The 27,144-nt window shown below is 40.8% G+C and overlaps 1 protein-coding gene across 3 annotated transcripts in view; it reads left to right on the top strand.

The window, feature by feature from the left end:
* The first annotated feature begins 412 nt into the window (after positions 1-412).
* Positions 413-27,144, top strand: part of Gabra4 (gamma-aminobutyric acid type A receptor subunit alpha4) — a 76,321-nt gene continuing 49,589 nt past the window's right edge. Inside the window, exons 1-7 of one of the 3 annotated variants that reach the window (XM_032915832.1) lie at positions 413-954; positions 1,380-1,498; positions 14,931-14,998; positions 15,968-16,188; positions 16,352-16,434; positions 18,955-19,098; positions 24,374-24,526. In XM_032915832.1, the coding sequence (XP_032771723.1) occupies positions 869-954; positions 1,380-1,498; positions 14,931-14,998; positions 15,968-16,188; positions 16,352-16,434; positions 18,955-19,098; positions 24,374-24,526 (874 nt within the window). In that variant the 5' untranslated portion in view covers positions 413-868. The remainder of the gene's footprint in view (positions 955-1,379; positions 1,499-14,930; positions 14,999-15,967; positions 16,189-16,351; positions 16,435-18,954; positions 19,099-24,373; positions 24,527-27,144) is intronic. The other 2 variants (XM_032915833.1, XM_032915831.1) reach the window with 2 other exon arrangements.

Below are 27,144 nucleotides of genomic sequence, written 5' to 3'. Positions count from 1 at the left end.
ATGAGTGTGCCTTGAGTGGGGTAGGGCAAAGTAAAAAAAAAAAAAATCTGTTATCCTTAAAACATTATTTCCACAGATGCCTTGACAATATTCTCCATAACTGTACAACAGTTTGGCAAAGGTCCGCCCAGGTTAGTAAAAAGAATCTCCCTTAGTTGTTGCCAGGCCGCCTAGAATCTTGCCCCCACCCCACCCTCTGCCTGCCCCCAAACGCCAGGTCCTAAAGGCTGTGGTACTCACAAGAGTTCCCTTCCCTTCCCCAATACCTCCCACCGCCACGCCCCGCAATGCCTCTTATCCCGCCCTTTCTCCACCTACATCCTCCGCAGTGGGCACGGGCAAGTCCTCAAACAACCTATGAGAAAGGCGCTTCGTTGTTTCCAGCCAAAACCCTGGTGAAGGGAGGGGGACCAGCAGAAAGAAGTCAGCCCAGGCCAGTGGCGGGGAACCCAGTTGGGGTTGCGGAATCGCTGACCAGGGGCAGGGACCAAGGACTGTGGGTAGCATCCCCTGAGTTACAGGTTGGAACAAACTTGCCTAGCTTCGCGTGGCAGGAGCTCCCAAGTTCACCGGCGAGCAGCGCTTGCAGGCTTGACAAGGTACGGAGCTGAGCGCCGGGCTCCGGCTCGCACTGGGCGCGAGCGGCAAGGGAGGGGGCGGGCGCGCAGGTCCCGCCTCCCTTGGCCGCGTGCACACACACGCCCACCGCGGCTAGGCTGGAGGAGCGCGGGCGAGTGTGAGCGCGGGCGAGTGTGAGCGCGAGTGTGCGCACGCCGCGGGAGCCACTCTGCCCTCTCCTCGCACCCTGCACAGGGCATCTTGAGAGGCTGGAAACGTGAACAGGCTTAAAGTATGGCATGTTGCGAAGATGGTTTCTGTCCAGAAGGTACCTGCGATCGTGCTGTGCTCCGGGGTCAGCCTCGCCCTCCTGCACGTCCTGTGCCTGGCGACTTGGTGAGTTCTGAGAGGGGGTCGTAGCATAGGTGGGGGTGCACGGGAAGGTGGACAAGTGTCCAGATCCACAGCACCCTTCTGGCTACTCTTCCTTTCCCGAGCGAACCAGATCTTCCCATCCTCAGTGCCAAATGGGCTGAAGCCAAGCTTTCCTTTGACCGAGTAGACTCAGAGACCACTGGGACGACTGGTGCAGGAAGCGCGGGTGCTGGGGTGCTTGCTGCCTGAGGGTACATGCAGTCTGGGGGTGCTTGCTGCCCAGGGATGCTCTTCTCCTGACCATTTTGGTTCTCTACATCCCAACCCCCAACCCTCCTTCAGCTTAAGGCCAGCGACTCTTTCCCTAGAAGGCAACCCCTTTCCACCTGTTCTCAGAACCATTCTTAAAATAGTCTTTTCTACCCCTGTTATTTTTGCACTTGCAGTTTAAACGAATCCCCAGGACAGAATTCAAAGGACGAGAAATTGTGCCCGGAAAATTTTACCCGTATCCTGGACAGTTTGCTGGATGGTTATGACAACAGACTGCGTCCTGGATTTGGGGGTACGGATTGTTTCAAAACATGCGAGTGTGCTCTGTCTGTCCGTCTCTGGTCTGCCTGTCTATTTGTGGAAATATCATTAGGTACGCCTCACGTGCAAAAATGAAAACCAGTCATTCTCTCGAGCACCTCCCCCCCTTTCCCTCTTCCTCTCCTCAGTGAGACCTATGACAAGAAGACCGCCTCCACCCGTACTTTCCCATCTCCCCGCCCCCTCAGGAGCTTGGCCTCCCCCACACTAATTACCTCTTGAGACCTGACTGTAGGGTGGGGGAGGCTGGGAAGTCAAAAATGAACTCGGAGCTGCTGCCCCATGGCTGCTTGGCTGCTCTGAGCCTGAGCATGAATTTTCCTTGAATCTGTCCACTTTGCCCAGGTACCTCATTGCTTCAGAAGCAGCTGGCCTCAGGTCTTCTCCTCCCACGTGTCCCTGTCTCTGCCAAAGGTTCATCCTGTGTTCTACCTAGGACAGGAATCTGGGCCACAGAGCCGAAGCTGTCTGCTCTGCTGGGGAGCCCTGTCCTTTCGAGCCATCTTCTTACTTTCTTTGAGGATCAGGTCTTTGGCCTTTCTCCTCTAATGCTTCAGAAGTGATTGGCTTTATTTCCTCCTTCCATCAATACCCGTAGAGGGACACCCATTCACCGTGACACTTTTGTTCTCATACCATATTTCCTTTGCATATTCAACGGGAATCTATATGGCAAGCTTGCTGCTAGGCGCTGGGCACACTGAAACCAGAAAGAACTCAACCTTAATCCAGCCTAGCAGTCCTGTTCCTCAGGGAGAAGTAACTGGTTAAGACCCTGATTGACTTGGTTCACTCTTCCGAACGCGAAGTCCTGCTCTTTCTTCTGAAAATGAGTTAAACCTGAGGGCCTTAGACTTAAAGTAGCCCCAATCCTTGAACTGATAGAAACGGTAACAACGACAACCATTATTACTGTGCTTGTTTAATTAGTTTCAACTAGATTGGCAGTTTACATACATTTACTCCCAACTCATGACAACTGCAAGAAAAAAAAAAAAAAACTGTTGCTGTCCCCATTTGACAGCTTTGGAAAGTTAAGCTGGTTCGACTTGAGTTTATGGACTTGAACCCCGGGTGGCAGGGCTTACAGGACAAAGAGAGTAGATTGACTTTCGGTCCTACACTGGGCGGTGTGATGAGTAAAAGGTGAGCTTAAAGCGTGGGGGCGGGGCTCTCTGCCTCCAGCTGAGGCTGTGGAGGAGGGAAAGAGTGGGAGAACAGATAAAATAGGATCCTGGAGTGGGGAACACATGGGATATGAGGTAGAAGGAGTGTGGACTAAGAGAGAATCATGGGGTAGCCTTGGATAGACTGGGGTGAGGACGAGACAGACAAGGATGCTAAAGGAGAGGATTCCCATGGGGCACATAGCACGTTACTGAGAGACTGAGATCTGGTCTCCAGCATGCCAATCAACTTCTTTGCTGTTTTTTTGAGTTGGGGGGTGGGGGGTGGGGAACTCTATGAAGTAGTGAGGTGATTTCTTTGGTGTCTGTGCATTGCCAGGGATCAAGATGGAGGGGAAAGATGGCGGTTTTTCCCGTTCTTGTTCCTCTTGTCTCTCCAGGTATAGGTTGCCCACATGCATATACCTTTGCCTTCATGCATATCTGAAGAGAGACTTCATTAGAGAAGTGAATCATTTGTCAAAGTATGAGCTCTCCTAAGTGACTAGGAAATTATCATTTTAGAGCAAAAAATAGTTTTGTGGAGAATGTTCTAGGCCATGTGATAGCTCTTGAATCTGTAGAATGTCAATAAAAGAGGCTTTATCTTCCCAGAAAGGTTTTTAAACTCACATTTTAAATACAAAAGTAAGGAAAATATAACTCATATGTACCTTAAATATTCATAAACGAAAGCATAATTTATAGCTGGTTCGAGATGACTTTATTAGTAAGTGTTGAAAGTAAAAATATGTTCTCTTGGCTGTAAGACAACTTATTAAAAAAAGAAGAAAGGAATCTGCTGTATGGGAGCATTTTTACCATGAATTCTCTCCCATAACACTGGGTAGACCATAGTATGAGTGTTAGACTCCGGGCAACTGTAATCTGGCTAAGTGGCTCGAGGCTATTATCACTCATCTCACTGGACAGGACTGAGTGATCTTCCTTAGTCGCCGGGCCATCAGTGCAAACCATCCTGGGACAGGGTTGCAGTTAGGCTACTTTGAGTGTTAGCAGATAAGTAATTACTAGTGAAGTTACCATAAAAACACAATCTAAGGGATGTTTGCAACCTGTTCATATATGTCTGTAATGAGATGATTGGCTTTTCAGAAATGGGCCATTCTCTGTAAGCACATAGTATCCCAAATGTGACAGGAGGATGGTAATTGTCACCTGCAGGACATGGATTACCTGTTTACATGGAAGATCTATTATGAACTATCGTAAATAAAAGGAAACATTACGGTTACCATACAAATTTATATGCCACAACTTTTATCCCTTCTATGACTTGACATTTTATCCTTTGCCGAAAGTTTGGCCTTTAAAAATCAGATGAAAACCATTCAGGTTTTGACCACAGTAGACTATAAATATGGATTGGCTTCCGGCTTCCTCTAATCCCATTTCTGCTCTTTGTGGGACATTTACTTTGTATCTGTTTATACAACTTAGCCGGGTTCAATTTAAAATAAAGCTAAAAGCAAAGATGTGAATTGCAACGGGATGGTTTGTGACTACATAGTCGGCCAGGCAGAGGTTGAAATAGATTTGGAAACCAAATTATGTATTTTTAACTTAGCAGCACAGCTTGCCGTGGGGAGATAAAGGGAACTGAAATGGTTCTCTTCTCTTCATCCCTTCAGGAACTCCTCTCTCTCATCTTCACATTCCCTGCTGGAGAGGCAAAGGGGAAAGGTGGGCAGAGCAGGACAGTGGAGAGAAGCTGGGATGGACTTCTGAAGGGCAGAAATCTTTCAGCTTCTGATGAGTCAGTTCCTATCATGCTGATGTAGCTTGTTCCTGCTTAGAAGTGGCACCCACGTTGACTTTGTCACAGAGGAACTAGAAAGTCGTTCTTTCTGTCCCTTGTCCACTTTGAACACAGTTGTATGGCTTCATAAAAGTAACTGACCACAGGAAGATGGTTTAGGAGTCCTGTCTCTCCCCATTTTCTACTTATCTAAGGCATACAGTCTTGGGGGCATATAATCTCACACAATCAGTACTATAAATAGAGGGGGTTGCTTTAGAGAGTCTTCCATAACCTTTCTGATAGGGAAACAGAAGACTGCCATTGATTTCACAAGGATGTGCACTAGAGAAGTAGGACTTCATATTACTGGAGTGCATCATGGTCTTAAAATACGATTGTTTCAGAAATCACATGAAGGCTGGCATTATCCCTCTGCTAGAGAAGAGGCTGAGGGAATTCCTACAGAATTGTCCACAGTAGCTAAGGCTAATGGTTGACAAAGTCACAGCTCACATCACATCTTCCAGTCTTTAGTCAAGACAGCTGATGGGTATGTCCACTTTCAAGGTATCCTTGCACAGTACCGTGTACCAAAAGTCAGTTGTCCTGAACATACCTCTTGCTACTTGGTTAAGGAAAAATAAGCAATTATAACATCCAAAAGAGAGAAAAAAATAGTATTTAAAATGGAAGAGAAAACATGGAAACTTGTATTCATTTGGGTGAACTTGGTCTATTTCTCTGCCGCAAACCTAATTGTTCTTATGAAGTTTTCAGATGATCTGTGTCTCAATTGGAAAGTTCCTGTGTCATGTGCTAGCTTTATTAATTGAATGTCAAACCATGATTAATAATCATACATCAAATGAATATTTGAAGTAGAGGATCAGAAAGAGATAGTGACATTCCCAGAGCCACCATTTGATGCATTTGTTCTATCATGTGCAGAAGCGGTGTATAAAGGAGTGATATGGAGGTCATCAGACAGTATTTCGAATCAAAACGGGCTTCACCTCTAAGCAATACAAAGAGATAGAAGTAGCAAAAATCAAACAAGTAAATGATAATGTGGCAGGACAATTTAATAGCATCAAAAGAGAATGTGGGAATATAGATTACTTAGAAGTGATGGCCAAGCAAAATTTTCAAGTTAATACCAATGGGTGCCAGGAAGGAAAGGGAAAGAGAAAAGTCATTGTTGGGCAGATAAACCACCAACAAAGCCAAAGCAGCTCACAAGCAGACAAAAAGGAAAATAGAATATGAATGCATGGGAAATAGATTGGCATGGTCATGAGATGAAAGGTTTCTGGTGCCCGTCTTATTTGAAAGTAAGGCCAGGATTATTACAGTATTAGGTGGGAACTGTAAGAAGAAGCCAGGTCGTAAAAGACCTGTGGTAGATTCTATAAAGTATTCCGGATGATTCTCTCAGTAAACTTGGGAACCACTGGAGTTCTTTAGGTAAGGCAGTAACTTACGATGACCTGTGCTCTGAGAGGACCCGTTTGGGTAATAACTGAAGAAAGGTTTAGAGGCAGAGGAAACCATGTGACACGTGATGCAGCGCTTGTGTTCCAGGGTCGCATTGTTACTGCTGTTCCTTTTCATTATGTAGATAGTCACATGAATTGACGTAGATGTAGGAAGGATGGACATAAATGGACAAAGATGAGATATTTTGGGGATTTTAATTCAACGAAATGATGATATATTTAATATGAATGATCAAGGGAAGTAAAAATAGCTCCATGATTTCTATTCTGAGAAATTGAACCAGTGTGGTATTTGAAGTTATAGGGGACAGTCCAAGTTTCCTCCCAAGCTCACTTGCTAGTAGAAGAGACAGGAAATTAAGACACAAAACAAGTGAACCCAAAGCATGTAGTATGCCTGGTGTCAGTGCACAAAGCGTAGCAAAGGGTGTGGTTTTAATTCCACAGTTAGGAAGGCTCTGTTGATAAAGTTGGTACCCAAACACTGATCACGGAGGCATGGGAACATGGGACACACTTCTGGTGAGCAAGAGCTGTAGGGGCAATCCTGCAAGGCCTGGAAGTCAGGGCTGGTGCAGTGCAGATGAAAATGCTGAGGAAGAAAGGGTCATAACAAAGAAGTGGTTCTACAGATCTCTGTGGGCAGGCATGTAGACTTTACTTTTATTCTAAGTCACACTTGATACGATTGGTCAGATTACGTCAGGGGCACATCCTGAATTGGTGAGTTTTGAAAAGGCTCGTTAGGGATGTTGTGTTAAGAACAGAAAGAAGCAGGAATGGTTGGGAAATTGTTGCAATTCCTCGGTCAGGTCAGGAGATGATTAATACTTTGACCAAGCAAGTGGCAGAGTGATCTGTTGATTTCTAAGACTTGGTTGTCTTCTGCCTGTGTTTTGCCATTTAAGATGAAGGATGGCCATTATAATGCAGGATTTGTGAGAAATGAAAGAAATGAAACTGAGTAAAGTTTTGGCTTAAATATCTAAAGGAGTAGCATTATCAGCATGAGAGTAGAAGCCCTTTAGAGGCATGGATAAATGATTTGCATGTGCATACAATAAAGTCATGATTCCTAAATATCAAAGAGAGTATCTTGCAACTGGTATCTGCTGTCTTAAGACCAAAGAGGTTGCAAGAGATTAAAGATGATACAGAAATGCATAAATACTTATATTTGAGCTCTGATGGCTCCAATGTTAAGATGCATGGAACTGAAAGAAGTCTGAGCAGAAGTATTCTGTGATGTGTTAGTAGGAGAATAAGAGGGCTTGTGTCATTTAGAAAAAATGGTAGTTGCCAACAAATAGACGAAGAAAGACATGGACTTAAAATTACCCCTAGATTTAGCAATGTGTATGAGGTATATGTCTTTGACAAAAACAATTAGTGGCATGGTGGACATGGGTGAAGTGTGTGTGTGTGTGTGTGTGTGTGTGTGTAAGACAAAAAGATACAGAGAGAGAGAGAGAGAGAGAGAGAGAGAGAGAGAGAGAGGAGAGATTACTTGGTGGTATAGGCATTTGTACTAATGAATAGAGAAATGGTGTAGATAGAAATAAATGATCATTTTTGAAATAACCTTTTTTTTTGGCAAAAGATATACTCGCTGATTGTCACTTTGAGGGTGTAGGCTAAGTATAGCACATAAGATAGTCTGTTTCATGAACTAGAACTTTGTTTTTAAAATGGAAGACAAAACATAGCTTTTAAAGTTGATGAGAACAATGCAATTGCTAGGGGAAAACTCATGGTTCTGAGAAAATTCATGGTTCTGAGAGAAATTTCAGTGAATCAGGATACAGCAGAGAAGGGAAGGGACAGAAAGGAAGATTTGGGGCAGTTTGTACTTGTTTTTTCCCCAGAAATATAAATGGGAAGGATATTTTTAAGTAATATGGAAATGAATGTTTGGAATACTTTGAAAAGTATTTTTTAAGATTAGAAATATAAATTGTTTGTGTAATTAGTAATGAAAAATGCTTACTGAAATGGAGAAGAAGGGGCGTGAGGAAGAAAGGTCACTTTCCCCAAGTTTATATAAAAACAAGTGTACTAGCGCTATCAGAGATAAAATTTACTTTGAAATAAAAACATACTAATACTAATGCATTTGGTATGTCCTGAAAAGAGTTGTGTCAAATATAGATAATAGGATATCAATGAATTGTTGTGATTCTAGGTAAAGCTTCGGTGAGTCTAGATTTTATATAAAAATATTTTATCATTAAATATTGTTGCTTTCTAAGTCTAGACCTTTTTAAATATATTTAAAGATGCCTTAGGCCCACATGATAATGTTTGTTTAATAATACATTTCCACTATAATCCACATTAACTTTCTTTTTATCCCTTAAAGTAACCATACTCATGAAACAGCATCCAGACCAAAGAGCAGGCCCCAATATGAACTTGTAGTTTGCTACTCATTTCTTCAACCCTATCCTCATACCTATCCTCTTCCCCTCTCTATTGTCTCACTGCTTTATTCCAAGCTTTCCTCTAATGGGTGTTTTTGGTTAGCCTTATTTTTTATGGTATATTTAAAGTATGTAGCTGGCTTTAATTTGCTATATATAAAATTTTGCCATGCCTTACGCTTAATGGTGTATTGCTAAGATTCATTCTTTTTGTTGCCTAGTGCTATTGATCTTTCCTTTGCTTGTTATGTGATGTTCGCATTGCATAAGAACTGGCTTATTCGTCTGCACTGTTGGCAGTGAGTTTTTTTTGCTTGTTTCCCAGATTGTATTGCTGTGAATATTCTGGCCCAAATTTCCTGCTGTAAATGTGCAAGAGTTTCTTTTGCGTATATATCAAGGACTGGATTATTCTGGCTCTCAGTGTAAGTGGGAGTTCAACTTGAAGATATAATGCCAAACTGTTTCTCCATGATGAGTTTACAAAATTAAACTCCCTTTTGCAATGAGCATAAATTCTGGATCCATATATATTTTAGCACCGGAGAGGGGGAGGGGAGGGAGGAGGAGGAGGGAGAGAGAGAGAGGGAGGAGAGGAGAGGGAGGAGAGGAGAGAGAGAAAGACCTTGAAAATGTTTGAAATGGCATTTTACTTTGAGATAATCTTAATGCTTATTGTTTCCACCATGTTCAAATATCAATGAACATCTTTTAAAATCTTTATTGTCTACAGGAATTTTTATTTTATAAATTTGTTTCCATGGTTTATTCATACTGCATCAAGTCTTTTGCTTCTCTTATTGAAAACTTTTACTGCTTGCAAAGTAAAAGAATAGATTGAAAGAAGGGTCATAAAATATAGAAGGCGCCAGGTTTTTTTAATGCCTTCTAAGGAAAGGAAGCTTCTAGAACTCTGAGCTATTTCGTGCTTTGTTGATGAAATCAATGGGTATCTGTTGCTTTGTTTAATCTCCAGTAACTATATCTTTCCATATCTTGTTAATGTCGAGCAAAATCAGAAATATCTTTATAATCTCCCTGAAAATTATGTGTTGTTGCTGTGTCTTTATGCCTAAGTTCTTGAAGTTTCATTGTTTTTTTATGTCACTTGAACTTTGTGAGATGTTGGTGTATTTGTGATGTGAATGGCTAGAAAGCAGGAATGTTTTCTCAGGGGCATTGCTAGGGACATAATATGGAGAACTAGGACTGACAAACCCTTGGGATGTGACAGCAAATTGTACATTATTATTGGAGATAAAATAGGGAACTGATAGCCTTAACAAGGTCTTTGAGTGTTGAGTAAATTGTTGGAGATTATCTGATACTTTCTTAATTGCCTTCCCTGCCAAGTTAATATGATAGGACCATTTTCCTGAATTTAATATTAACAGTCTTATCTGATTGACACTTGATGAAGATCATTCTCTTTGTGTAACAGATTCTAAGGGTCAAAGTATCACCTCACAGAAAGATTTAAAAAATATTTAAAAACATCTCCGGTATCAATGAAGTAGGATTTATTTTAGGATAGGGAGAATGTCTTTGATACTCCCCCCGAATAGATCTACAATTACGAGAAGAAGTCTTTCCAATCTTGAGTTTCCTAGTTTCTATGCAATTACACACTTTGCAAGGTTGATTTGAACATCTTAACCAGTAGTATTAGAGGAAGCATCTCCAAGAATTATTCTTAATTGCATAGCTACCATTATTCGCTGACAAGTGATTTATCAGAGACCTATGGCATTTCAGGTGGCAGATTAATTCTATCGGAGAATACAAATATACACCAGACAGTTTCTGCTTTAACTAGGAAATGTTTTTTAGCTTAACTCACGCAGCATCTAAGTCTTACACCTTTTTCCCGCTGGAAGCATTGGAAAATTATTACTGATGATATTAGCCACATAAGCAAACGATTGTTTAGCACCTCATTTCTACAAAGTTTGGGACTTGAAAGGCACAGAGATTTCATCTCAACCATTAATGTTGAAAAAGCAAATTCAAGGAGTCTGAAGCAAAACACAAAAGGGTCTCAAGAAGATAATTGGGAGACTATTGTTGAAGAAAAAGGATTTTTTTTTTTTGGTTTTCCTTCTTTTTTTTCTCTCCATCTTTATTCAATTGGTTATTTCTTATTTACATTTCAAATATTATTCTCTTTCCAGGTTTTCAGGCCAACATTCCCCTAACCCTTCCCTCTCCCCTTCTATGTGGGTATTCTTCTCCCCATCCTCCCCCCATTACTGCCCTCCCCCCAATAATCACGTTCACTGGGGGTCCAGCCTTGACAGGACCAAGGGTTTCCCCTTCCACTGGTGCTCTTACTAGGCTATTCATTGCTACCTATGAGGTTGGAGCCCAGGGTCAGTCCATGTGTAGTCTTTGGGTAGTGGCTTAGTCCCTGGAAGCTCTGGTTGGTTAGCATTGTTGTCCATATGGGGTCTCAAGCCCCTTCGGCTCTTTTAGTCCTTTCTCTGGTTCCTTCAACAGGGGTTCCATTCTCAGCTCAATAGTTTGTTGCTGGCATTCGCCTATGTATTTGTCATATTCTGGCTGTGTCTCTCAGGAGAGATCTACATTCAGTTCCTGTTGCCCTGCACTTCTTTGCTTCTTCCATCTTATCTAGTTTGGTGGCTGTATATGTATGGGCCACGTGTGGGGCAGGCTCTGAATGGTCTTCCTTCAATCTCTGTTCTAAACTTTGCCTCCCTATTCCCTCCTAAGGGTATTCTTGTTCTCCTTTGAAAGAAAGAGTGAAGCATTCGCATTTTGGTCATCCTTCTTGAGTTTCATGTGTTCTGTGCATCTAGGGTAATTCAAGCATTTGGGCTAATATCCACTTATCAATGAGTACATACCATGTGTGTTTTTCTGTGATTGGGTTACCTCACTCAGGTATTTTCCAGTTCCATCCATTTGCCTATGAATTTCATAAAGTCATTGTTTTTGATAGCTGAGTAATATTCCATTGTGTAGATGTACCACATTTTCTGTATCCATTCCTCTGTTGAAGGGCATCTGGATTCATTCCAACTTCTGGCTATTATAAATAAGGCTGTTATGAACATAGTGGAGTACGTGTCTTTGTTGTATGTTGGGGCATCTTTTGGGTATATGCCCAAGAGAGGTATAGCTGGGTCCTCAGGTAGTTCAATGTCCAATTTTCTGAGGAACCTCCAGACTGATTTCTAGAATGGTTGTACCAGTCTGCAATCCCACCAACAATGGAGGAGTGTTCCTCTTTCTCCACATCCTCGCCAGCATCTGCTGTCACCTGAGTTTTTGATCTTAGCCATTCTGACTGGTGTGAGGTGGAATCTCAGGGTTGTTTTGATTTGCATTTCCCTAATGACTAAAGATGTTGAACATTTCTTTAGGTGTTTCTCAGCCATTTGGCATTCCTCAGCTGTGAATTCTTTGTTTAGCTCTGAACCCCATTTTTTAATAGGGTTATTTGTCTCCCTGCAGTCTAACTTTGTGAGTTCTTTGTATATTTTGGCCATTAGCCTCTGAAAACCCATTTTCTAGATCTATACAGTTCTCATAGTGATGATAGCTGTTTTGGAGCGTTGAATAAAGATTAAAATATCATATAAAAGGAATCTAGCATTTTTCTGGCATCAAAATAGAGTTTAAATAAGTAGTTGTTATTTCTTTGCTCATTGTATCTTCGTTCACTTGCTGTGCGCTACTGTATACAACACATACTGGTTTTATTTCTTGGTGGCTTCAATTTCTTATCAGTGTCCTACTCTTCTTTGTCCCACTGGTCTCTTTGTTAGTCCTTGAAAACACTAATACCTTTTTTTGCTTGATGTTGTCCCAGTTCTTCCCAGTTCATATATATGCTCCAGGACTTCTCTGAACTTCAGCGTTTTGAAGAAGCAGTTCTGAGCACAGCCCTAAACTTGCTTTCCATGCCCCTGCTTTTCCTACCTGCCTCCATTCCGCCATCATGGCTCTCTGTCCTCTCTCTATTGCTTTACTGCTTAACCTCTGACTCTTCCACCACAGCGGGGTGAGTTCCTGAAGCAGGGAACTCCTCTAGAACCTGGGATGTAGCTGCTGCTCATGCAAAAAATGTATTGAGTGGCTGTCTTTACCCGTCCCATGCATTTAGAATCTCACTAGATCTCAGAGTGCAGCATAATCAAATAAGCAAATGTCAGATAACGTCACACACCAAAACCGAGATTATAATTCTGAGTGTAGAGCAGTGTTTTGGAACTATTGCAAAAATAGTAGAAATTAGGGAGATAAGAATTTATAAATGTATTTTATTATCTTGGGATGATTGCAGCCACAGGGTTAGCATAAGCTCACACAACCAACAATATGTTAGTAAGGAAAAAAATCTCCAAAAACATTGTACCTGTTCTCCTGAATGCCCCTGCCACACTCACTGTCTTTGCACACCTGTGATGTATTTCACAGGAAACTCTTATAAATAGAGTATAGGAAGCAGCCTAAGTGGATGTTTGTAAGCGAAAGTAAACTGAACAGTATCTTTAAAAAATTGCAAATTGTCGGGTCCAATCTTGTTCCTATTACGTCAGCAGATCCAGGGGTTTTGTCCCACAATCTGTACTTAACCAACCTGTGCAGAGGTTCTCTGCTGATGTTTGAGCAATGCTATGTTAAATCTAACCTCGAAATAACTTTCACTTTACTAAAATTGGTAAAGTAGACATTTGTCAGGATTTTGTCAACTTCAATTGTTTGTGTGAGCCAGCCCCCCCCCATCCCCCAGTCCCTTTGCAAGGACGGGATTTTTGCCTTTTGATAACTTTGTCATTGTGGCTAAGGAAATGACAGTGGTTCTGAGCCAATTTGAGTGAGATTTCAGTCTTCTGTGGTTCAAAAGTTATAAATTACTTGCTTCCTGGATTACCCGTTTCTTGACACATTCGAGTTTAATGAGCTTATTTATTACTGTTGATTGTTGTTGATTCCAGTTTCTCATTCAAACGGAAGCTTGATTAACTCCTACCCTTTCTAAGGGGGTACACTTCATATGATGTAAAAATAAAATCATGCGCTATGCCGCACTTTTGTTCTCATTGTCCCTCCAAAAGCTGTGTGTTCCTTAGGACACTTATTCCCCCTAGATCTCCCATTCCGTGGCCTAGTCCTCAGTCTGTAGAGGGAAGAAATAGATTCATTTTTTTTTTTTTTCGGAGCTGGGGATCGAACCCAGGGCCTTGCGCTTCCTAGGTAAGCGCTCTACCGCTGAGCTAAATCCCCAGCCCCTTGAAATAGATTCATTTTATGAGGCTGACTTCAGACCTAGAGCTTTAAGGGCCACCATTGCTCTTTGCCCCCCCCCATTATTCTAATTTCCCAACCAGTATTCAAGTGATATTCTATTTTTAATTGCAGATGATATAATAACCAGTTACCTAGCCAGTCGGCATCATAAACCATCATTTAAAGAAACAGTGTTCAGGAGAGCAACACTTTACATATTTTTATTGGTGGTAAAAAAAGAAGCTGAATTGTCTATAATAGCTACTGTCACAATTATAGCTAATATGTTTAATACTTGCTAAAATCTTTGTACTTGAAGATTGGGACTAAATATGTCCAATTGGAAAGGACTATGAGTTAGATTCTGAACTACAAAACCTCCCAGGTTTAAAACGTATTTTTAAATCCATAGAGTGGCAGTATTCTTTTGTTTATTTTCTGTGTCAGCAATATTGGCATGCTGGCTCTACCTTTCCCTCTGGGCTAAGCATTCACGTCCTCGCACGTGATCAAGATTTATTTAGATAGGGAAGCATCCGTAGCAGCTGAGGGGAACCGGTATGGAATGAGCTTGCGCGAGTGAGATGCTACACAGAGCGTTCGGTTTGATTGCTGTAAGCATTCCGCGAGGCAGGTATGGGCCAGCAATGGTGCCTTTAAGTAACTTGCTGAAGATCTCGAAGCCCACAGGTGGCACAGCTGAGTGGTTGTAACTGACAGAAGACCTTGTCTTGGATCCCAATCACCGGTGGAAGGTGCGCCTATTGTTAAAGGTGACATTAATCATTCCGGAAGTTATTTATGAGTATCCTCAGCTCCCCAAAGACACACTGCTTTCAACTGCCACGTCTCAGCCCCGTGTTGCTGCTTCTCTTCACGCCTGCACCCTGCTGTTTCTTGCTCTGAACAGCTCACTTCTTTCTAGAGGCCAATCAGATGGTGGACTCTAAGAAAAAAATCACACAGGCTAAAAGCTTTGGTATGTCTGCGCTGCCTGTCGTAATAGTGCCCGGGGGTGATATAGCTTTGTAGATACACATTCTTGGTAAGTAATTGGGTGTCTATTTGCCTGTTAAGCAAACGCTGTTTTTCTTTCTCTTTCTTTTTCTTTTGGATCGATTTGGTTGCATTTTAAACTAAACTTGACACTTTTTTTTTAAAAGGAGGTTTGGTATCTCACTGGAAAGTCAAAATGCATGCAAAAACATGACATATCTTATCTCCATTCACTTTTTAATTATCTAATCCTCCAAGGCTGTAATGTTGGTAATTATTTTTTCACACCTATTTACTTCATACCTACTAGGTCCTGTTACAGAGGTGAAAACTGATATATATGTCACCAGCTTTGGACCCGTTTCTGATGTTGAAATGGTAGGTATCTGGGGTTTGAAGGAAAATAAGCCAGAAAAGAGGCAATTCATATTTATTATATTGTCAATCACACGAAACCAATGCTTGATTAAAAGTCTATGAGGAGCCAAGATTTCCCATCTGCATCCCAAAGCTAGAAGTTTGAGCATCTATTGAGGTGGACTCTTTCTCAGTAAAGAGGCCTTTCCTTGACCTGTTTGCACAGCCAGGTGGTCTATGGAAACTACCGAGGAGGAGACAATGAGAAATCCCAGTAGTTTAGATGAGAATTAATTGTGCAGAGCAGTGTACTTCTAACTGCCCTGTTATCTTCCTCACTGGCCCAGTCGATCACTTCCCACCCTCTGCTTCTATTCCTCCCTCTCTTGTTTAAAGAGGTCAAAAGGACCAGTGATGGTCAGGAGTTGCCATCCCTTCAGTGGTGCTTACATTGAATATACTTAGTAAGTAATGACGAATCTACTTTACAGTTTTCCTTAATGTTAGGACTCCTAATGTATTGAAGCCCTGGGTTCTTTGGATAATTTTTAATATACCCATGAAAACAAAATTTATTTTTTAAAAAGAAAATTGGCTTCATCTTAAAGAAATACCTATAATTTTATGATCAATTATGTAACGGGACTTGTTACATGTTAAGTGATTTTCCTCTCTGATATAAAGTAATGCACAGCCATAATTACCTGGTATTGGCAGTTCTGATTTAATTGCAGTAATTAGTCCTTGGTGACTAATATATATGATGTTTTACTTCTTACTAATGCAGAAGCTGAAGGGATCAAGGTGCTTGTTACACATTACAGTTGCTGAGAATCTATTCTCTTGGCTCAAGATCCTCTCTGCTTCTGGTAGTTTCTTCTGGTGTAGTCTTTTATGATTGGGAGAGGCTAGAGACTAGCCTCTCCCTTTTTGCATACAAGTATATGTAGTCAACTGTGACTTGACTACGTCACAAACTAATTTCCCTAGGAATACACAATGGATGTGTTCTTCAGACAGACATGGATTGACAAAAGACTGAAATATGATGGCCCCATTGAAATCCTGAGGTTGAACAATATGATGGTCACCAAAGTTTGGACCCCTGATACTTTCTTCAGGAATGGAAAGAAATCTGTCTCCCACAACATGACAGCTCCAAATAAACTTTTTAGAATTATGAGAAATGGCACTATTTTATACACAATGAGGTAACAGACTTTTCTTTTTATTCTTCACCCCTAGTTCTCTCCTCCTTCCTGTACCCATCTTCCTTTCATCCTTCTTGCTTTCTATCTCTTTGTTTTTGCAATATGTAATATTAGTTTTCTTTAAAAAAGGTTGATTTCACTTCCTTGCATTTTTTCATAATAGACTCACCATAAGTGCGGAGTGTCCCATGAGACTGGTGGATTTTCCTATGGACGGTCATGCCTGCCCTTTGAAATTTGGGAGTTGTAAGTTATAGTCAGTGTTGTTCGAATGCTGGATTGTGGTGTTTAACCTTGTATTTGTATATGAGTGCAATCTTAATTGCCCAGCATTTAAATCCTTCACTGAGAAAAAAGTTATGCAAGGCTCAAGTTTTAGGAAACTAATAATGTTTTATTACACCGAAGTTGCTTGTTTAAAGCAGGTAGCTGTGGAAGAGTGGTCATAACTGATAAGTCTGTGGACACGTTTGGAACTGAGGGTTTCGGGGACAGTTTGTCAGCGGTATCAGCACAGGAACTTCACTGTGAAGGGTATGATTTAATAGTTTCAGCAGCATCATTTAAAGAAAGCTTAAAAAAGGGTGAAGAAAGGTTTATACTTTCCTGAAACAGCCTGAGTCCTAGGTAGCACTGTTAGTGACTCAGTAACTGAGCTATGACAAATCTCTAGTTGAGGTGGGAAGTGAAAAACTTCAGCGGCTGCTATAACCGTTGACTACGTTAAGGAGTGTGATTCCATCTCAGAGCTGACACTGGGGACGGTTTTGAAAGTTCTCAGAAAGGGCTGTGGCCTCCTTGACAGCTTTTTCTGGGAAGAATGGCCTAAAGAGATCTTGGAGTAGAGCGCGGGAGAGGTGCCTGCTGCTGTCGCGCAATCAAAGATGGCAGTGGGATAGGCAGCAAAGGAGCAAATGTGGAACTGATGTGTTTGGGACACTTAGGCGCGAGGAAGGCACGAGGGGGACATGCGTGGGTGGCAAAGAATAAGCGGTTCCTTTCCTCAGGCTCCTTTCCCTGAGATGGCAACAAAATGCGACTGCTCTTGTAAGGTCTGCTTCCAACATTCGATTCAATCAGAACCTACCAAAAATAGACACCAGCTTTTACTATTGCTCCAGAGTCTTCGTTTCACTGATTGTGAAACCAGTGCCTGCTGTTCCCCTTGCTCATTGCTTGACTTAATGAGAATCGGCAGTCACCACTCTTTTTATAACCCTCGTAATCACAATACTCAGTGGGCTCACTTGAGGCTAGAGAAAGCCATTTGCTCTCTGACCAATGATTTAATGAGACAAGATAGAAACGGGAAAAACACAGACAAGAGAGAGTGATTTTCCCGGGGTCAGAATTAAAATTCCATTTGTACTGTAATGATTCGAATCCTACAAAAGATTGTTGCTACCTGAGACAGTCTCCTCCTCCCAAGACCTGTCTGGTTCTCATTTGAGGCATATTCTTCCACTGACGACAGCGAAGCTGCTACTCTCTCAGGCTTTGTATATGATTAAAAGAGCACACATTGGAAAGAATTTTGGTTTTTCAGACCAAGAGTTTAAAAGAGAGGAGGTATGCCACACAAGAAAGTGATTTTTTTTTCTGAGTAAGTTAATTCTTAATTTTTTTTGAAAGCGAAAAAAAACCTCGATTAAATTAAGCTTAAAATAAGAGGACTCTGAAAGATAATGCAAGAAAAAGACTATTCTGTCAAAATAAGAATAGATGATTTCCAATGCAAAAAAAAAAGTTCTAAGTAAGAATATAGTCTGCAAGAGTTTAAATCTATAAACTGTGAATACACTTTTAGAGTTAAGTGCTGATGTGGTGCTGTGTGATATGGAGCTGGACGACTCAAGGCTCACGGTTTGTTTTTCAAGGTCATCTGTAAGGAAAAATCTCTCTGGGTATGGCTTCCTTTTGTAGGATTAAACAAGTTCACCAAGACCTCCTGCATTCCAGCCATTTTTAAGGATGTTTGTAGGAGAGGGTGACACATAATTCGTCCTGGTTCCTTTGAACTTATTTGTGCAGGAACCGAGCTCTCTGTTCTGGGTAGAGTGGTACGTAAGCAGCTGGTCTCCATTTGCACAGAACAGGGAATAACAGAAAATGTACTTGAATTGCCACTGGGGAGGGCTCTTTGAAGATAGACGAGAAAGTGCCTTAATTGCAGGATTCAAATGGGACTGGGACTGGTTGTGTAACTCTCTACCCTGGAGAGCTTAGCAGCCAGCATATTCTCAACTCTGTAGAATGGTTCCCAAATGGCCAGCACTGGCCAGAAGCAGAATGTAGAAGAGGTGACCCCTGGAGAACTCTCTCACAAGGAAAGTTTGTTTTGGTTCTGTTTGTGTTACTGGAGGCAGTATTATGGTCCATTTCTAGAGGACAGAACTGTATGGGATGAAAGAAGTCAGGTTTTCTTAAGGACAGATAGGCAAGGACTGAAAGATATAGGAGTCTGCTACACTTTAGGAGGTTCGCTCCATCTGCTTTTCAAGCTACCTGCCTTATCGGAATAAAAATATGAACTCGTGCACTGATACAAAAGTTGCTTTAAGTTTTAGTCACCTCATCAGACATAAGAACAATACAACCTGTAATTTGTTTAAGAATGGCAGTTTCCTAATTATAAAACATGTTTGAAAAAAATCCTGATGAGTATTTTTCCATGTTTTTATTTTTTGATCATTTGTCACATTGTTGATTTTTATTATTGACAAGGGAAGGGTTCTGGCTGTAAGCACACTCTCTTCTCTTATTTAGATGCGTATCCCAAGAGTGAGATGATCTACACCTGGACCAAAGGCCCTGAGAAGTCAGTGGAGGTACCAAAGGAGTCCTCGAGCTTAGTTCAGTATGACCTAATTGGCCAGACTGTATCCAGTGAGACTATCAAATCTATTACAGGTGGGTGAGGTAGCATGCACATATGTGTGTGTGTGTGTGTGTGTGTGTGTGTGTGTGTGTGTGTGTGTGTTTGTGTGTGTGTGTGTGCATGTGTGTGTGCGTGTGCATGTGTGTGTATTTTTGTTCATACATGTGTGTATACATGTGTTTGGGGATATGGGTGTGCATGTGAAGAGGAGAATCAAAGAGAGACATTACTCGGGGTCACCCATCTCATAATTTCCCACTCCCCTGGCTTATGAGTAAGGTAGGCAGACAGGTTAGTGAGCCCCGGGGTCTTCCCATCTCAGCTTGCCCAAGCCTCTTACCTCATCAGGGCTTTGTTTTGTTTTTATAGTGGTTTCAACTTAGATCTGTATGTTTTTATGGCAAGAACTTTGCCAAGTGAGATAACTCCCTTGCTCTCTCCTTGTAAGATTCTTAATGGCAAAAGTCAATGTGCTCTTAGGATCAGCAATAGAGTTTTATACTATCGCTTTCATTGAAATATTCAGTGTGTTCAGGGGAAATTTTTTTTCCCAGAAATAGAGCCGATGTATTTATAATCTTACTTCAGTTTAAAATAAACTCTGAGTTGGTGAGACAGGAGGAATGAATAGATTATTCTTACTTAGAAACAAAAGCCAATAATTAAATATATTAAAAACCATTTTCAACGAAATATGAGCAAAATGTCTGCCTCTGATTTGGTGGTGCTTTTCAAAAAACTGCTTTAATATTGCCCGATTTTATGGAGTCATTTCCACTCAGAGCAAAAGCAAAACCAAAAGAATACTTGCAAAGTATATTTAGAGTACACATTAAAATTGTCAAACAAGTGGGTGGGAGGCTATACTGGTGATTTTCGAATTTTGAAGTATGAATTATGAAATATGAAAGATTTAGCTTCTCATCTAATGATAAAATTGGCTACTTGCACCTTGTTCCAAAATGATGTTCCTTCCACACACAATTTTTATCAGGAAAAAAATTAATGGTCGTTATCTTAATGTTCTTATAATGCTGTACCAAAATATCACAAATTTGGTACTCATATAAACAAATAGAAGTTTGTTTCTCAAGTCTAGGATCTGGAAAGATCAAAGTCAGATGCCAGAGGATGCAGTGTGTGCCGAGAGCTTTTCCCTGGTACATGGACTGGTTGTTTCTCACAGAGTCCTCACATGGGGCACGAACAGGCAAGGTTTCCCAAGGTAGATTGTTCCATACAATTTGTGATGCTGTCCTTGAGTACTTTACCCTCCTCCTTCTCTAACCACCTACCAAAGACTAGTTCCTAATGTTACCACATTGGAGGTCAGGTTTCAATAGTGATTCCCCACCTCTCCTTTTGTTACGGAGTGTCAGTATATACCCCAGGTTGTCTTGAAACTTGCTAGACAGCCCAGGATTGCCTTAAACTGGAATTTCTTCATTCTCAGTCTATGGAATGCTGGACTTCTAGGTGTGCCTTTGTACAAGGCACACTGATATTTTTTAAAACAATATCTAGAGTATAGTGGTTTATATCATCTTACAGGGATTATATCCAATCCCTCCCTTGTATTAAATTCTGATAAACCACAGTAGAAATAGTACTGTCGCCATCTCAATTTTCCTAATGGGAAATATGTAAATATAATGCATTTAAGTACATTAATAAATATATTTTCTTGCTTACATAGTTATTCAGTATCAAAGCCCAGAATTTATAGGCCTTTTCTGTTCTATAAATTTTTAAAAAGGCCCTGGATACCATTTTATCAGTAAAACAAGCAAAAGTAGAATAGTTATAGTAAGGTCTCGAACAATGGTGTGGATAAAAGAAGAAGGCTTTTGTTTGTTTGTTTTAAGAAATATATTGACAAATGCTGATATGAAGGGGGATATTTCTAAAAGGTCAACTTAAAAATTTTAGCCATGCAAAGTAAGTAATTCCGGGGAGTTACTTGACCACCTGGTGCATATTGTTAATAATTTGTAAAGAAGACAGATATTCAATGTTTCTATCACAAAAATATAGAAGCAAGGTGCTGAGGAAAAATATTTGGAGACAGTGGATGGATTTATGACAGGCTATGATCTGTCATTTTTACTAATGAGTATTTGTCTCCAAAATACATTAAAATATACAGTATTTTCAACACAAATTATATTCACAAGGATCAGGAATTAGATGCACTTATTTATAATAGTCAGAAGATGGAAAGAGCCCAGATGTCCTTCAACAGAGGAATGGATACAGAAAATGCGGTACATTTGCACAATGGAATGCTACTCAGCTATTATAAATAATGACTTCATGAAATTCTTAGGTAAATGGATGGAACTAGAAAGGAGGCCTTTCTTCCCATTGATACCCCTACAAGGCCATCCTCTGCTACATATACAGCTGCAGCCATGGGTCCCTCCATGTGTATGTACTCTTTGGTTGGTCGTTTAGTCCCTGGATGTTCTGGGGGGTGGGGTGGGGTAGGGGATGGCATTGTCTGGCCTCCTGAGTGAGGCAACCCAATCATAAAAGAACACACATAGTATGCACTTACTGATAAGTGAATATTAGTCCAAAAGTTTGAAATACCCAAGATACAATTTACAGACCACATGAAGCTCAAGAAGAAGAAAGGCCAAAGTGAGAGTGCTTCAGTACTTCTTAGAAAGGGGAACAAAATACTCACAGGAGGAAATTCTGAGACAAAGTATGGATCAGAGACAGTTACACATGGGAATTCATCCCACACGCAGTCACCAAACCCAGTCAGTACTGGTGATGCCAAGAGGTTTATGCTGACAGGAGCCTAATACAGATATCTCCTGAGAGGCTCTGCCAGAACCTGACAAATACAGAGGCAGATGCTAGCAGCCAACCATTGGGCTGAGAACTGGGTTCCAGTCCTCCTCCAATGGAGGAGTTAGAGAAAGGACTGAAGGAGCTGAAGCGGTTTGCAACCCATAGGAAGAACATTATCAACCAACCAGACAATGCCGTCCCCCCCTACCCCCCCCCAGAACATCCAGGAACTAAACGACCAACCAAAGAGTACATACACATGGAGGGACCCATGGCTGCAGCTGCATATGTAGCAGAGGATGGCCTTGTAGGGGTATCAATGGGAAGAAAGGCCTTTGGTCCTGTGAAGGTTTAATGCCCCAATGTAGGGGAATGCCAGGGTGGGGAGGTGGGAGGGAGCGAGTGGGTGGGTGGGGGAGCACCCTCATAGATGCAGGGGCTGGGATTTGGGATAGGGGGTTTCTGGAGGGAAACTGGGAAAGTGGATAATATTTGAAATGTAGATAAAGAAAATACCCAATAAAAATGGAAAAAGAAAACAAACAAAAGAATCAGAAGCAAATGACAAGAAATGAGGAGAATTTAATTCTTAAAAGATAAAATTAAATCATGAGAATGCTCATGTGAAATAGTTTACCTTGTCTGGTGACTTGAAATTGTTTTGTATAAAACTAGACACCCTGTTAGGAAATTGCTGGTACTGTTTCCCTCCCTGAAACTACTATATATTTTCTTAATTTTTCATTTCTTAATATTTGAAATCATAACTACAACATTCCTCCTGTCTCTGTCATCCTTCCAAAACCTTTCCATAAACCTGTCTACACTCCTCTTCAAATTCATGGCCCTGCTTTGGCTAGTTGCTCTTGGGCACATATGTATGTGAATGCATATGTATATTCCTAAATATAACTTTTTCAGTTATATTTCTAAATATTACATATGTGTGCACGTGTGTTCAGGGCTGTGTACTTGGCACTGAAAAAGCAGTTAGTGTGCTCTTCCAGGGGAAGACCTTCCCTTCTACTCCTCACTTTCCTCACTTGCTGACGGTTCTTTGTGTAGGGTTGAGTCCTCCTGAGGACCCTCTTCCAGTTTGTCGCATCCGTCAGTATCGTCCTAGTTTAGTTTGGGCAGCCATGATGGTAAGACATTATGGACTTAGCTTCAGTTATTACTAAGAAACACAATCTCACAGCAAAGTCTTTGATTCTTTGGCTTTCACAATCTTTCTGCTTCCTCCTCCTCAACAATGTTCACAAATCCCAGTGCCTCATGTCTTTCTAATACCTGCCTCATGCATTATCATTTTGGAGAGATCGTCTTTATGTTAATTATGAAACGATGCAGTGGTCTCCTAACAGGGTGCCTTGTGCTGATTTTTGTTCCCATCTGTGAATTTGAAACTACATCTGGAAGTAGAGATTTTTAAATTTCTGATTTAGCTGTGAATATTCACTTGATTCTAAATACCATTGTCTATATATTCCTTCAAGTAAAACTGCTTGCTGGAAAGTTTATTGTTTATTTATTTACTGGCTTTGAAAGCTATATCTCTGTTAAATCTATTTGTATGTTTGCTCATGTAGGTTGCACTTAGAAATACAATTAACCTAGCTTCTCTCTATACTCATTATGTACCTGTGCAGGTATGAATTATGTTTGAAACGTATATTCATATTTATATAATTTTATAAAAAGTCACATATTCCATGTCCTTCCAAACGAAAGCTTTTCATTTTATATGTTTGCATGTTTACATTTTTTACATTTTTAATTTTGTTTTCTATAAATAACAAGCCTAATTTTTGCTTTTAAAGTGGTGAAGACTGTAGTTGGACAGATTGCTCAGTGGAGTAATGTGTCAGGGTGGAAGCTGAAGGACCTGAGTTCAGATCCCCCGGATCCACTTCCGCTTGAATAGCCAGCAGTAGTGACACATGCATGCAATCCTAGCACTGTGTAAGCAGAGACAGACCTTCCTCGGCCAATCAGTCTTAGGAACTGCTGCTGATCTCAAGGTTCACTGAGCGACCCTATCTAAAATAATTAATCAATTAATCAATTAATTAAAGTGACCAGCTACAGAATAAGTAACACAATGTCTAAGGAAGGACTGACCTCTGGCTTCCATATTAAAGTGAACATACAGGATGCACACACATACGTGGACATACATGTGCATCAGTAATGTACATACATGCAGATGTATATGCAAGTACTGAACAGGAAAGCCAATTGCTTTAGCATATTAAACCTTTAAAACACTGGTACTTTTTGAAATCACAGCTCAAGGATTCAATGGCTAAATCTAAACCTATGGATGCATCATCTTTCTAAATAATAATGATCTTCAATGCTATCTTCTCTTTTGCTCTCCACCACAGTATGGAACTCCGCAGTTCTCACTGGAGTATGCATGGAAGACAGTCTAACATAATGATCACGGAGTGATTAACTAATCCCCTACAGGACCAGTAACCGATTTTTCCACTTTGATGGCAGGTGAATACATTGTTATGACCGTGTACTTCCACCTCAGACGGAAGATGGGCTATTTTATGATTCAGACATATATCCCATGCATCATGACAGTGATCCTTTCTCAAGTTTCCTTCTGGATCAATAAGGAGTCTGTTCCAGCCAGAACTGTATTTGGTAATTTCCATTTATTTTCTTTGTTTGGGGGGGTGTGTTTTTTGTGCACATTACAGTTTTGATGATGATTCATGGGAAGAACCTTTTGATATTTCTAAGGAAATATACACAAGTTTACCGAACTGAACGGAATAAGGAACTATTCAAGCTTTCATTTCTATGTCAATGTAACACACGGCCGCTTGGGGAGATAGGGCAGTCTGTCCCTCTCGATGACTTCTCAGATTTCCCTTTTGAGAACCAGTCAGGTGAAGAACAAATGGAAATGTGGATATAATTTCACTCTCAGTGACATTCTTGGGCTCCTAGCATAATGCTGTGTAATTGAATTAAAATTATGTCTAGGTGTTAAAATGGAATGCACAGACAGCTTAAAATAAAGCAAGTCAAAGTCTCAGCCGATTGCACACGAAAGCCTTAGAGCAACTTGGTTTTTAGTGTGAAGGGGAGCAAAATGCAAATGGCTTACGGAGATTGAAAGGGACGGTATTCTGTGTATAGTCTGTCGGCGCTGTTGCATTCTATGTGCATGACTTTGACTGTTGACTAAACCAGCATTTCCTTTCTTCCTGTTCTTAGAGCGGTTCCTCTATAGCATTCTAAATGTTAAGCCACTGGGAACATATAGGCTTAACATCTTTGTGTTAAGTCTATTTTGCGTAAGTTTATACATCAGGGTTACTTTTATATCATGATGGTTGTAGTTAAATCTATTTCTTTTAAGACAGTTATTTATTCCTTATGCCTTATCAATTTGACTCAACATCATTCAGTGGTGGGAAAAGAAGAAAATGATCAGACATTTTCCAGGATAGAGGTATAGGTCTCCCAAGATATGCTGATTTCTCTTTTCAGTTGTTAGGGTTTTATTGTGGATACAATGTTTATCACGATATAACTGTTGAAAGGCTGGTGAGTAGTTTGTGGGAGCCTTCGCTCTTACTTTGCTATGACCACAATACCCAACAGGAAGGCCAGCAAGCAAAGGTCTGTTATGGCCCATGGTTTAAGACATTACAAAGCAGACAGTATCAGAACTGACTCAGAAAGGAACATAAAACACCTGCTGTCACAGTAATGGCGAGGAAGCCCTCCGTCGCCAGGACTCGGGTCACCCTCAAGAGCCATCTAACGATGGCTTCCATCAGCTGGGCTCTGCCTCCTAATGGGTCCACGTCCTTCACCATAGCACTGTGAGCTGAGGATGGAGAGCTCAAAACACGCCCCTCTGGGAACGTTTCAGACTCAAACCATAGCCCTCGCCATCCTCAGAGACAATGGTGTTGTTGTATCCTTTAGAAACTTGAAATACTCCTACAGAGGTATTTCTTCCACATATACAGTGTGTATGTAAATCCGAAAGTATTCGAATCATCATCGAAGCGCATACGTGGAGCTGGTGACGGAGTTTGACCTAAGGCAGAGAGTGAGGAGGAATGATTATTCTAGCTACTTCGTAATGAAAGTTTAACTAAATAACTGCATGCTGCTACTGTAAAATAAAATTTCCCCGCTAAACATGTATGTAAACATGAAATGTAAAAAAATTCATCTAAGGATTAGGTACTAACATTGAAAGGTTAGAGTTTAAAATGTAAATATTACACGGATTTTCTCTACCCATGAACTGCGTTAATATACTTTCCCTCCAATGTAGTGAAGATTTTAAACATATTTTATTAACTTTTTTAAAATTCCAAACACTATCCTTTGAGAAGAATCACCACTCCCCATGATTCCATCTAGCTCCTCCCAGATTGATCCTTTGCTTTTTTTCCTCTTTCAAATTTATGTCCTTTGTTTTAAAAATAATAACCCACAGAATTCAACCTGTGCTGCCTATACACTTATAGATGTGGGTCATCCACTGGAGTGTGACAGACCCGCTAGGGCCACACCCTTAAAGAAAACCAACTCTTCCCTCATCAAGAAGTCAAAACTGTCAGTGAACATCAGTGAGGACCCATGATTCTCTTCTCACTAGAATGTTGACTGCCTCGATCTTGTGCAGATCCCATGTGAGCAACCAAAATTGCTGTGACTTCATGTCATGTCCAGAAGACACTGTTTTGGGCCAATATTCAACCTTCTATTTAATGTTTCCTATCTACCTCTCTCTCTCTCTCTCTCTCTCTCTCTCTCTCTCTCTCTCTCTCCCCCTCCCCCTCTCTCCCTCTCTCTCTCCCTCTATTTCTCTCTCTCTGTTTATCATCTATCATCTATCATTTATCTATCTGCTATCTATTATCTATCTATTATCTGTCTGTTATCAATCATCTATCTATCATCGTTTATGTATCACCTATCTATTATCTATCTATCTATTGTCTATTTATTATCTATCATCTATCTATCTATCTATCAATCATCTATCTATCTATCATCTATCTATCTATCATCTATTTTCATATAACAGCACTTAATAGGCATTAGCTACACAGGGGATAATGCACCCCCCCCAAAGCAGAAGGCATAGATTGTCAAATAAAAAGCCTCATGCCACATGTGGGATAACACCGCTCAAATTGCTTAGGTATGTTTCTGAAACTTCCCCAAGTAATACAGGCTATTGATGCAGAACATGATAGTAAGGCCCTATTAGTAAAAATAGAGGGTAC

This window comes from Rattus rattus, chromosome 11, assembly GCF_011064425.1.
Source record: "Rattus rattus isolate New Zealand chromosome 11, Rrattus_CSIRO_v1, whole genome shotgun sequence".
Classification (NCBI taxonomy): Eukaryota; Metazoa; Chordata; class Mammalia; order Rodentia; family Muridae; genus Rattus; species Rattus rattus.
This window is presented reverse-complemented; position numbering and strand designations above follow the sequence as displayed.